We start from the raw sequence: 12,965 nt of genomic DNA, 5'->3' as shown, positions 1-12,965 counted from the left end.
GGAATTTACTCGAGTAATTCCTCTTGAATTCTCCGCTCCAAACTAATTCACATCCCCTCTGCCCATTGACTTTAATGTTTTTTCCGCTGTCCTGTTCACACTGTGGGAATTCTGCTAGCGGAATTCCGACGCTGAATTCCGTTCCGCTTGAAGAATGAGCTTGTTTATTCTTCAAGTGGAATCTGCTAGCAGAAATCAATAGAAGTCAATGGTAAAACAAAAAAATTCCGCCCGACATCATTTTCATGCGGAATTTGCGAGCAATTTGCACGGAATTCGTGCGGAAATGGCTAAAAAACTCTTCACTTCTTTCTCCCCCATTTCCGCGCGCAATACCACGCAAATTGTGCGCGAATATCGCACGAAAATAAAATTCTTTTTTCAGCCCGTAAATTTTTCTACGGGAATTAGTCTTGATTTACTCCTATGAGTTATGAGAAAAAACTAAAACGTAACAGTGAAAATTGTCTGTGTCCTTAAGGGTTTAATTACTGAACATCATAAGAGTCATCTAAGAGATAACCACAGAACCTCGGCAAACTTTTTAGAAAAAAATGATAACCCTTCTAAAATCCTTTTTATCGGTCTAAAAACGTAGCCCCGTCATCCCGTAAACAAAGACACATCATAACATGGAGTGCATACATAAGTCTTCCCTCTAGTGTCCGTAAACTATTTGGCAGGCTATGGGAGAAGGTAGAGCGGGGGTGACGTCATGACGTAAACGTTGTCTCCTCCTGCGGGCTCCGAGTGTTGTTTTTAGCGGGTTACATCCGGTGGGCGGGGTTACTGGACTGGTCCATATTGCCAGCGGTGACAGCCCTGGACAGACTGGTTTTATGGCTGCAGATGCTGCTTACTCTGTTGCTCAGGTGGGAGCGTCTATAACGTACCGGTGCCGTAGTGTAGATGGTGCTTGTATATAAGCGCTAGATAGTATACAGCTTTATCAGCAGATAGCATGAGACTGAGCTGCTATAGAGCAGTATTTTTCAACCCGTGTTTCTAGCTGTTGCAAAACTACAACTCCCAGCATGCCCGGACAGCCGAAGGCTGTCCGGGCATGCTGGGAGTTGTAGTTTTGCAACAGCTGGAGGCACACTGGTTGGGAAGCACTGCTATAGAGTATAGAATTTAGATGCACTCAGTGTTTCCCTCAACCTGAAGCTCTTTGTGCAAAACTACAACTCCCAGCATGCCCTTTGAGTGTTTCCTTAATCTGAGACTCTTCAGCTGCTCCAAAACTACAACTCCCAGCATGCCCTGACCGTCTTTGGCAGAACAAGCCGACGCATGGACCACTCAGAAAGGTGCGTCTCCAAAGCCAATGCGTTTTCGATCGGATGCCACGGAAAGAATAGACATGTCAGTTCTTTCTGCGGATGATGGAATTTGGATTTCCTTGGCAAGATGTTTCCGCTGAGGAAATCCGGCCATGTGCACTGTGCAACAGTGATCCATTGGAAACAATGGGACTCTGCTGCAACGGAATTTCCGAGCAGAATTTTTCTGCCAAATCCTGCTCCGAAATTCCGCAGTGTGAATGGGGCCTTAGGGTTTGTTAAAGAAGAAATCCAGTGGTAGACAATTTATGCCACATCCGCAGGATAGGGAATTAGGGGGGGGGGGGGGGAGGAGAGATTTGTCAAAATCTGTCCAGAGGAAAAGTTGCTGAGTTGCCCATAGCAACCAATCAGATCTCTTCTTTAATTTATTTTTTATTTTTAGGCCTTTTAAAAAATAAAAGCAGCGATCTGATTAGCAACCAATCAGATCGCTGCTTTTATTTTTTAAAAGGCCTAAAAATAAAAAATAAATTAAAGAAGAGATCTGATTGGTTGCTATGGGCAACTCAGCAACTTTTCCTCTGGACAGATTTTGACAAATCTCCACCCTTATTCCCTATCCTGCGGATGGGGCATAAATTGTCTACCACTGGATTTCTTCTTTAACAAACCCTAACGCTAGGTTCACACGGATCTCATACGGAATCTCCGGGCAGAAAATTTCCGCCCAGAGATTTCGAGTGCGGCCAGCGCTGACTGAATCAGTCGGTGCTAGGACCATGTGGACACTGCAGTCTCCAATAGACGGCAATGTGTTCCGCGAGTATTTTCACCTGAAGAATGAGCAACGCCATTCTTCAGGCAAAATTTTCAAGCGGATTTTCCGTTCACAAATTCCGAAGTGTGACTTTGTGAACGGAAACCCATTCACTACACTATACATTTTAGCAAGCGGAATTTCTGCCTGCAATTTCAAAGCGGAATTGCAGGCGGAAATTCCGTAGAGTGAACCTAGCCCTAAGGCCCCATTCACACGGCGGAATTTCTGAGCAGGATCTGTCCGAAAAACTTGACTCGGAAATTCTGTTGCAGCGGTTAGGTTCTGACCGCTGCGATCTCCCGTACGGGGCCCTGCTCGACCCGACTCTGCTTCCAGAAGTAATGTTTCGCACCCAGCACTGACGCCGGTTGTAACACCCCCCCCCTGCATTCATTTATGTGGGAGAGGCAGAGACACGTGAACGCTGTATCTCCACCTTTCCCATAGAAATGAATGGAGGGGGCGTGTTACAACCGGCGTCAGTGCTGGGTATGACAGTCAACTTAGTGAAGCAGACCGGGGCCTCGTACGGGAGATTGCGGGGGGGGGGGGGGGGTCCAACCGATGGCTTAATTGTGACTTATGTCGGCTCATCTGCAGTGTGAAGTTATCTGCGGATCCTTGTGACCCTACAATTAAAGCGTTCCTGTTATGTAAAGGGGTGGTCGGGGATAGAAAAATCTATCGCCTATCTTAAAGGAAAACTGTCAGCCTATTCACCCACACAAAACCCAATACACTGGATCATATTGTGGGTGAACAGGATTCCATAGAGGTCACTTACCTAAATTGGACCTAATAGTCCCACCCCCGCTATTTGCATATTCTCTTCAACTCCACGTCCTAGTGACCTGGCGTCACGAGCGCAGCGCTGTCTCGGCAGAGCGCATGCGCTGGAAGATTTAACTATATGAGAGCAGGGGAAAAGATTCCGGCGCATGCGTTCTGCCGAGAGAGCGCTGCGCTCACGTGACTGGTGACTCCAGGTCACTAGGACGTGGAGTTGAAGACTATCTGGGCTGTCCGGGCATGCTGGGAGTTGTAGTTTTGCAACAGCTGGAGACACACTGTTTGGAAAACCCTGGCCTAAGGCATAGAGCAGTACCAGTGTATTCCCTATGGAGGTGTAGATGTATGATGAAACCTAGAGACACTGGATCGCTTGGAAGACTATTACTAGGCCTCGATCCTGTGTATTCCATATTCACGGATATAACGTTTCACACATTCTCCTCATAACTTTTACATGTGTTTGCCCAGAATCCATTGCTGTTTAGGGCCTGATGGTGTAAATAAGTACCTATAGACATGTTTTTCTTACTATAGTCATTGGGGGAGATTTATCAAAACCTGTCCAGAGGAAAAGTTGCCGAGTTGCCCATAGCAACCAATCAGATGGCTTCTTTCATTTTGCAGAGGCCTTGTTAAAAATGAAAGAAGCCATCTGATTGGTTGCTATGGGCAACTCGGCAACTTTTCCTCTGGACAGGTTTTGATAAATCTCCCCATTGTCTTTTCTCTACAGGCATTAATCAATCATTACTGCCAGGAGAAGTACTTTCACCATGTCCAGGCTGCCGCCAGTCAAGGGCTCAAGGACTACGTCAATGACCCAGTGCTCCTCTTTTTCCGGGCCTTTGGGATGTTAATGGAAGGTAACATACCGCACATTTGAATGATCTGGCAGGCGCTAGGACCGCTCCCAAACGCGCCGTCTCATAGATGGCAATGCATTTCCGAGCAGAATCTGCAGAAAGAATAGACATGACTTGAATTGGGATTTCCGCCTTTGCACAGTGCAGCAGAATCCCATTGAAATCAACTGGACTCTGCTGCAGCGGAATATTCCTGCGGAGTTTCACTTGCAAATTTCACTGTGGAAACATAGCCTGAGGCTGGGTCCACACCACGTTTTTCAAGTACGTTTCCTGTATACGTTTTCATTATTGAAAACGTATAGGACAGTATTATAGACCATATACATAGACCGTATACATAGACAAATAATTGCGTACGGTTTGCTTGCAATTCGTTTTTTTCCCGTACTCAAAACCGTGTTTGACCACGGTTTTGTCTCCGGATTAAAAACCGTACTGCAACCGCATACGTTTTTTTAACATGGACGTCAATGGGAAACGCACATGTATACGGTTCCATACGGGAAACCGTATACGGTTTTTACTTTGCACACGTGCATTTGCATCCTAAAGTCCCCACCCAACACCCCTCCCACCCCAAACAAGATTAACTTTAACCCCTTAAGGACCAGGGGGTTTTCCGTTTTTGCATTTCCGTTTTTTCCTCCTTACCTTTAAAAAATCATAACTCTTTCAATTTTTCATCTAAAAATCCATATGATGTCTTATTTTTTGCGCCACCAATTCTACTTACCCAAAAATCTATGGCGAAACAGAAAAAAATTGAGACAAATGTGAGACAAAATTGAAAAAAAAACGCCATTTTGTAAATTTTGGGGCTTCCGTTTCTACACAGTACATTTTTTGGTAAAAATGACACCTTCTCTTTATTCTGTAGGTTCATACGATTAAAATGATACCCTACTTATATAGGTTTGATTTTGTCGTACTTCTGGAAAAAATCAAAAGTACATGAAGGAAAATGTATACGTTTAAAATTGTCATCTTCTGACCCCTATTACTTTTTTATTTTTCCGCATATGGGGCGGTATGAGGGCTCATTTTTTGCACCGTGATCTGAAGTTTTTAGCGGTACCATTTTTGCATTGATAGGACTTATTAATCTTAATAATTAATAATCTTAATTTTTTTTGCGCGTACGCAATTGACCGTGCAGTTTAGTTAACAATATATTTTTACAATTCGGACATTTCCGCACGCGGCGATACCATATATTTTTATTTTTATTTACAGTTTTTTTTTTTTTTTTTTTGTTTATTGGAAAAGGGGGGTGATTCAAACTTTTAATAGGGGAGGAGTTAAATAATCTTTATTCACTTTTTTTTTTCACTTTTTTTTGTTGCAGTGTTATAGCTCCCATAGGGACCTATAACACTGCACACACTGATCTTTTACATTGATCAGTGGTTTCTCATAGGAAACCAGTGATCGATGATTCTGCCGCTTGACTACTCATGCCTGGATCTCAGTCACTAAGCAGTCATTCGGCAATCAGACAACGAGGAGGCAGGAGGCTGTCATGTAAGCTGTTCGGGATGCCGCGATTTTGCCGCGGCTATCCCAAACAGCTCCTTGAGCTAACCGGCATGGTTTCACTTTCATTTTAGACACGGTGTTCAACTTTGAATGCCACGTCTAAAGGGTTAATAGCGCGCGGCACCGCGATCAATGCCGCGCGCTATTAGCCACGGGTCCCACGCCGTGGCCCCGCGTTATAGGTCGGGAGCGGACTCAGGACATACAGGTACGCCCTGGGTCCTTAACAGGTTAATAAAAAATTTACAACATTTTCAGAAACGTGTTTTATTTTTTTTTTATTTTTTTTATAAAAACACGGAACTTTATGAACTTTTAAAAACAGTATACGGTTTACTTTTCCCCATACGTTTCCATACGTTTTTTTTTTTTCACCTTACGGTTTTCTTTAGAAAAACTGATTGATAACAGTATGGCAAAAACATGACGTGAACCCAGCCTTACACTGTCAGTCATATCATTAACATCCATGCTTTGTTATGTGCATCACAGATCAAGTGTCCGAGTCCATCCGAGAACTGGAAGGTATTAAAGACACGGCGGACGTTTCTCTTTGTTCGCTAATGGCTCTGATCTATGCGCACAAGAAAAGCTCACATCCAGGTAATCATTACCCATAGCTGTCCCAGCCCATAGTTGTGTAGTGGTTGTACTGTGGCTTTCAAGGACACTCACCTGCCTGATCACTCACGGCTGCCCTTTTGGCAGTGCCTGTGTCTCCATAGAAATAGCAGCGACATATAGATAAAGCTGCCAGGAGGGATCTGATAGGTGATGATGTCATCCTGTAGTTCCCAGGCAGTCAGCTGACCCAGGACAGGCCACTTCCTGACTCGCACAAATGTAATTTTCTGGTGGCCACATGACCAAGCTGCAGTAATGAAATGTGTGAGTGTAGCAAAGCTAGAATGAGACAGATAACACTGTAGCACATGAGTAGTGTGTATTATGTGAAGATAAAAAAAAAACTATTGTATTCCATATAAAATGCTTCTTTTCAAAGAACTCTGCATTGCGTTTTTCCTTCCTCCTCAAAATCTATGAATAAATTGACCCCTTGGTATTACCAGCTGAGGAGGCGTCCTAACACAGTCCGGCACTGTCAGCTCTGATTGGACAGTTTCACACTCTGTAGGGACAGGTCCCCAACTATTTACACCTAATTCTTAATTTCCAGAAGAAATAGCAGAGAAACCCTAAATGCGCGAGCATTTGTATTTCATGGAGAAGTATTTATTAAAACAAGTTATTTCGGGAGGTATGACAGGTCCGCTTTAAAGGGAACCTGTCAGCAGATTTAACCCTATTTAACTGTTATCAACATGTTCTATAGTGTGAAATCATTTTGCGTACCATGTCCTCCGGGTCGGCAGCGAAAGTGACAAAGTTGTCCTGCCCTGTTTTTCGTCGCTATCGCTGCTGATCCTGTGGACATGGTAAGCAAAATATTTTTACCTTTATATAAACTGATGTTAAAGGGTACCTTTCATCAAAAAAACTTTTGATATATTCTAGATTAATGTTTGCAGAATAACTTTCCAATAGCATGTTATTAAAAAATATGCTTCTTTCTATTTAATTTTCCCACTTTGAAAAATGACCACAAGGGGTCTCCCTACCAGTCCTTTTTTATAGATTTCAGACTCATGCTGTAGTCCTAAATCTCAAACTGCAGCCGGGACACAGACAAACTCAGCACTGCTCCCTGCCAGGAGTTAGTCTGTATCCCGGCTGCAGTCTGAGATCACGGACTCCAGCATGAGTCTGAAATCTATAAAAAAAAAAGGACTGGTAGGGAGAGCCCTTGTGGTCATTTTTCAAAGTGGAAAATTAAATAGAAAGAAGCATATTTTTTAATAACATGCTATTGGAAAGTTATTCTGCATACATTAATCTATAATATATCAAAAGTTTTTTTTGATGAAAGGTACCCTTTAATGGTTATATAGGGTAAAATATGCTGACAGGTTCCCTTTTACCTCTTATCTAGTACCCATTGTATTTTTTAAATTTTCCGTATCAAAAACTCCCCCTAATAAAATGGTGTTAGCAGTAAGTGTCTGGAGATTGTCTTTCTCCTAGGTCAGTGTTTCCCAACCAGGGTGCCTCCAGCTGTTGCAAAACTACAACTCCCAGCATGCCCAGACAGCCTTCGGCTGTCTGGGCATGCTGGGAGTTGTAGTTTTGCAACAGCTGGAGGCACCCTGGTTGGGAAACACTGTCCTAGGTTATGGGCACTGCTCTATGTTTGGACTGGTTCAGATCGATAGCAAGCAGTGGGATGAAGACATAATTTATCTAATTGTAAACACTGGTTTATATAAGAAAATACGCTCATTGACAACACAAATAACACAGTTGTTGAACTCGAATGAAACCTCTGTCTATGTGAATGTAATGAGATATATAGAATCTAATATTAGAGCAAAAGGATAGGTTTGAGGAAAACTGTACAACTGAAAGGAGGCTCTAGTATCCTGTTGGGTGCCTCTAGCCTGGATACATGAGGGGATAGAATTGGGCGTGAGGGCATACAGATTCCATATGGCATCACATGGCATATTTGCCCCCAAAGTTTCAACTGGGTCTGTAGATCCAGCATGAGAGGCGACATATGTGGCGCAGGATGTTCTGCACTTAGGCCCAGAGTGTCTATAGTAGAGCTATTTTCCTACTTTTATTTGAGTGGTGGGTTTGGCTGGCGTGCATCTTATTTATCAAGAAGGTGCAGCAGGATGATGAATTTTGCGCAGCTCTGCTGTGGTGGGAAAAGCTCTACCACAAAAAAAATGTGCGTGCTGGTGTAGTTTAACATAGAAGCCTTATATGTCTCCTGCCAACATCTTGCGGACGATTTGACACACTTTGGGTGAATACTTACTGTTGGATTTTTGTAACATTGATGAAATATATAAAGAAAGAAGAATTGCTGAATTAACTATAGCCTATGTGCCTATTTTTTTACTTTGTCAGAACAGCCTAGACGGCGGGCAGTTTGTTGAAACAACTATTCTTCTTTTAGCCCAATTATGTGCCCCATCTTGAAGTCTGTCAACTGTGAAAATCTTTTTCAAGTGCACCATAGAGGCAGGTCTAGTAATCGATGATCTCTCACCAAGACATACACTGCCCAAAAGTATCCTCTGAGAGACTTTTTCATAGGGCAGCTGGGGAAAAACTTTTACGCCCTCTTGTGACAAGACCCTGTGTCTGATCAGACCGTGCCTGTAATTATTTACATATCTCAGACATAACCGCATGCAGCAGTTTTGCAGCAATCCAACATTTTTTTTTTTTATCAGGGTACATTATTTTTGTCAACGAGGGTAAAAGATGAATCTATTTATGTATCTGCCAACATGTAGGGAAAAACTGAAGGGCATCTAAAGAAATTGTTACTTTGCATTTGTACAGATAGAGAAGCCATTCAGGACCTGGAAATGAGGTTGAAAGAGCAGCGGAAGACGGCGGGGCCTAGAGCCTTGTATTATGCTGGGTTGTTCCTGTGGCACGTGGAGCGTCACGATAAAGCTCGGGAGTATGTTGACCGGATGATAAAAATATCAAATGGAGACAAAGATGTAAGTAGCTCTACAGCATAGTAAAAGAAACCCTCAAACATCCACAGGGTTGTTAATAGTGAATGAGCAGAAGAAAAATATACATCAAATCAATATTTGGAATTAACCCCCACCAGCCCACCCCACCGTTTTGCCTTCAGAACAGCATCAATTCTTCTAGGTACGCTTGCACACAGTTTAGCAAGGAATTCGGCAGGGAGTTTATTCTAAACATCTTGGAGAAGTAACCATTTAAAGGGGTACTCCACCGAAAAAACATCTTGTCCCCTATCCTAAGGATAAGATGTTTTGATTGCAGGGGTCCCACCGCTGGGGACCCCCACGATCTCAGGCGCGGCACCCCGGTTATCCGTGCACGGACAACTGTAGAGCATCCACTCCGTGCCGGATGACTGTCGTCTACAGCCATCACACCCCTCCATTCATGTCTATGGGAGGAAGCGCCGTCACGCCTCCTCCTATAGACATAAATGGAGGGGGCGTGGCATGATGTCACGAACACCAAAGCTCCAAGCTTCCGTGTTCCGAATGCCACCGCTGCCAGGCCGGAGATCGCGGGGGTCCCCAGCAGCGTGAGCCCCGCGATCAGACATCTTATCGCCTATCCTTTAGATAGGGGATAAGATGTTTTTTTGCCGGATTACCCCTTTAATCCTTACCAGACATATAATATGCTTGCTCAGATCCTTTTATCTCTTCATGTAATAGCAGACACACTCAATGATGTTGAGATTAGGGCTCTGTGGGGACCATATCATCACTTCCAGAACTCTTTGGTCTTCTATACACTGAAGATCATTCTCAATCATTTCTGTTGTTAAAAAAATAAAAAATAAATAAAAATAAAAATGTTTTAATTTAATACTGCCTTAAGTACTGCTCTTCATTGGGGGACACCAATACTGATGGGTATATGCTCTTGCCACTAGAAGGTGCTGACACTAGGAAATAAAGTTGTCTCCATTCTGGCAGGATATAACCGCCCACTGAAAGTGAGGTAATCAATTTTAGCTAGTGTCAGTAGGAGGCAAGACACATGTCTGGGAGCTCCAGACCTGGTCTATTATATTATTATTTTCTAGTTAAGTATGTCTAGTTATGTTCTTTTTCCTTTATTTTTCTAGGTTGGGCGACAGGAGCATGGCGCTACCTCATCTCCCACATCCGACAAAGTGGCACGGTACATAAGAGTATGGGCCTTCAACCCCCTTATCGCCAACGGTTAGCGCCTGGCGGTAGTGCCCTGGGTCCGGGTCTCCCACTTGCCCCTGACCACCTCTGGCAGCCTGGCGTGATGCAGCACAACCTTTAGCTGGGTGAGTATGAGAAGACAGAGCCCCTGGGTGTGTATGTACTACAACCCCCTTCTCCCTCCCTCTTGCTCATCCGGGGGTCCCCATTCTCTGTTGTACCCAGCTCCTCAGCCGCCATTACACTGTGCTGGGCCAGACCCCTCATGGACTCTGGCGCCATTCTGGAGGGGACAGTCCAGTGGACCTGCCCCCTTTTCGGCCCCACATGTCTCCCCACATGTATTGCGGCCAGGCACACTGCCCTGGCCGCGTTTCCTTCTCTATCGGCCGAGACTCAATGCTGCTGCCCCAGTTTTGAGACTTCTGGGGAAGCGGGTCTCCGGTTCCATGTGGCTGACTGCTCCTCCAGTGGGGGTGCAACCCGCTTACTATTATTTTGCAGTGCATTGTCCTGGCCGCGTGCTTTATTAGGCTGACCGGAGACCTACAGCTGCATGTCTCCGGTCCTACATGGCTGACTGCATCCTCAGTGTGGGCATACACACCCCGCTTACTGCTCTCACCTGCGGCCAGGCGCAGTGTCCTGGCCACGTTTTCGTATCTGCTGCCCTCAGCAGCTGCCCCCTCGTTGGTCTTCTTGGCGCAGCGGGTCTCCGGTCCAATGCGGCCAGGCACTTCCCCGGTGGGGGAGGTACCGGACGCATCTTTCTGCCAGTTCCCTGTAACGGCCGGTGCCCCGTTCATGTGGCCAGATAACGGAAGGGGTGGCCGCGTCTTGCTCCAAGTCCCCTGGCCCCACGTGCTCCTTACAGTATGAGGCAGTCTCCGGGGGCGGTGTTCCTCCAGTGTGAGCTGCGCTACCTGTCAAATTTTAATTAAAAAAAAAAAAAAAAAATTTTATAAAATAAATCACCGCTGGTCATCCAGACCATTTGGTGGCGTTTGGCGTCCTCTTGTAGCCATAGGTTGTATTGCGCCCTTATTTTTTCATTAGCTTTTTGTGAGCTCCCCCTTGTGGCAACCAATCACTATTACAGCCTTGGTCTGTCACATCCGTTTTTGTCAGTTTAATATCTGCAGGGCCCCTTTTCTAGGCACGGTATTGGGGGTTGCTTTATTTCCTTCAGTCACCCTGTACGGTGATCTGCTATAGCCTAATTACATTGTCAGTTGAGGTATGCCTCTAGCGTATCTGTTTTCTGCAGGGTTCTCGCTCTGTCAGGGAGTCTATGCGAACCTCCGTGGAGGGTTATTGCCAGGCATTTCTCGATCCCTTTGAACCTATCGGGGACTGTTCTCCCCTGCCATACCATGCCCTTCGTGCCCACGGCCAAATTCCAGTCCCTCCCTACTGAGGCAAGTCACTGGTCTGGTGCCTTTGTATGGCTTTTGCATTTGTGGCAGACACTAAGGATGCTCCTTCAGGTCTGGCGGTCACCCATCAAGGGGGGTGTTCTTGGCATGTCATACAATATGATTCCCTCCTCCACAGGCTGCCGCATCCATGGCTAGAGCTCTGGCTCTTCACGTCTTGTGCTAGGTCTCCGTGGAAGTGTCCCTGCGTGGGCATGGATTGGACCTGATATCAATATGCCGGAAAGTAGTCTCGCCTGTCACTCATCTCTCTGCTTCCGAGGCTGGCGCTCTGGTACCCCACTGCTAGTGCAAGGTGTCCGACGGAGTGACCTGTTGTATACTATGGACCCATACCAGTAAGCCAGACAGTGGTCTGCGTGGTTTCCTCCGCTGTCACTCGTCACACAGCTGATGTATCTGTGGCTGGAGTTCCGGTACCCCACTGCTGTGCGAGGTATACGAAGTGGACTAGCGTGTCCTATGGGGTAACGGGGATACCATCCACTGCTTCTCAGCCTCCCCCGATCTCCCAGGGTGGTGTGTGCTTCTTACTTGCATTCGTAGTCACATCTTTGTCTCTTTTGCCCAGCACCAGTGTCCAGATTTCCGTCTTCTGGGGCAGCTGGTCTCCGGTCCCACCCGGCCATCCGGTACTTTGTCCCCTTGTCTTCGGGCGGCATTTCCCTGCTCGTACAGTGCCTGGTGGACTTTGACAATTCCTCTTCCACAGGGGGTACAGGGATCAGGGAGCTTGGCATGGTTTGTGCCTGAGTTTCATCGCAATCACCCCTTGTTTTCCCCGCCTCTATATAGGTGGGGCACCTGGCTGAGCCCTTGTTTTTTCCTGAGGGCAATCAGCTGAGCTGCGCACTTTTGCTGCCTGGCTCTCTTCCTGTTTCTTGGTTATCTACTGCTGCTCATGCAGACTTGGCATTCTCCTCTGTTGGAGGTGTTTATGCAATCCTGTGTGGCTCGGCGACAGCCTGTCTAGCACAGTCTGTTGTTTGGGTTCTGCCATTGCTCTCCTCCCTCGGTGCATTCTCCCTGGAGGGGTTTGTTCCTCCTTTTGTCAGTGTCAGTTGTGCTACACTGAGACTACGGTTTTCTGGAGTAACCTTTCCTTTTGTTGTCCCCTCCATTCCTGTCCTGACGGGATGTTGCTTCGGTCCGCTCTGACCGCTGGGGTCCATGTCCGGTTAGTCTCCTTGTCTTGGACACTATCCTAGTATGCTGTGGCGTGCCTTCTTTTCTAGTTCGGCCCTTCTGGTTCTTTGGGCCTTAGTGATGGTTGAGGTCTCAGACAGGTTAGCTCTCCTGCCCAGACTTCTCTGCAATCCCATTTGTGGGACGGTTTTTCTGTACCGCACTTCTTCTTGTCTCAACATAGAAGTTTGTCACCTGGAGCGTTTTCGCGGACGTTGCATTTACTTGCTCTACAGTTGTCCATCTTCCAGGTGACTCAGGAACCTCCAATT

The 12,965-nt window shown here is 45.9% G+C and overlaps 1 protein-coding gene across 1 annotated transcript in view; it reads left to right on the top strand.

The window, feature by feature from the left end:
- The first annotated feature begins 474 nt into the window (after positions 1 to 474).
- The window catches only part of TTC21B (tetratricopeptide repeat domain 21B), a 29,561-nt gene continuing 17,070 nt past the window's right edge, over positions 475 to 12,965 (top strand). Inside the window, exons 1-4 of the mRNA XM_056536632.1 lie at positions 475 to 872; positions 3,632 to 3,761; positions 5,793 to 5,903; positions 8,715 to 8,881. Coding sequence (XP_056392607.1) covers positions 840 to 872; positions 3,632 to 3,761; positions 5,793 to 5,903; positions 8,715 to 8,881 — 441 coding nt within the window. The 5' untranslated portion in view covers positions 475 to 839. The remainder of the gene's footprint in view (positions 873 to 3,631; positions 3,762 to 5,792; positions 5,904 to 8,714; positions 8,882 to 12,965) is intronic.

This window comes from Hyla sarda, chromosome 8 (assembly GCF_029499605.1).
Source record: "Hyla sarda isolate aHylSar1 chromosome 8, aHylSar1.hap1, whole genome shotgun sequence".
Classification (NCBI taxonomy): Eukaryota; Metazoa; Chordata; class Amphibia; order Anura; family Hylidae; genus Hyla; species Hyla sarda.
This window is presented reverse-complemented; position numbering and strand designations above follow the sequence as displayed.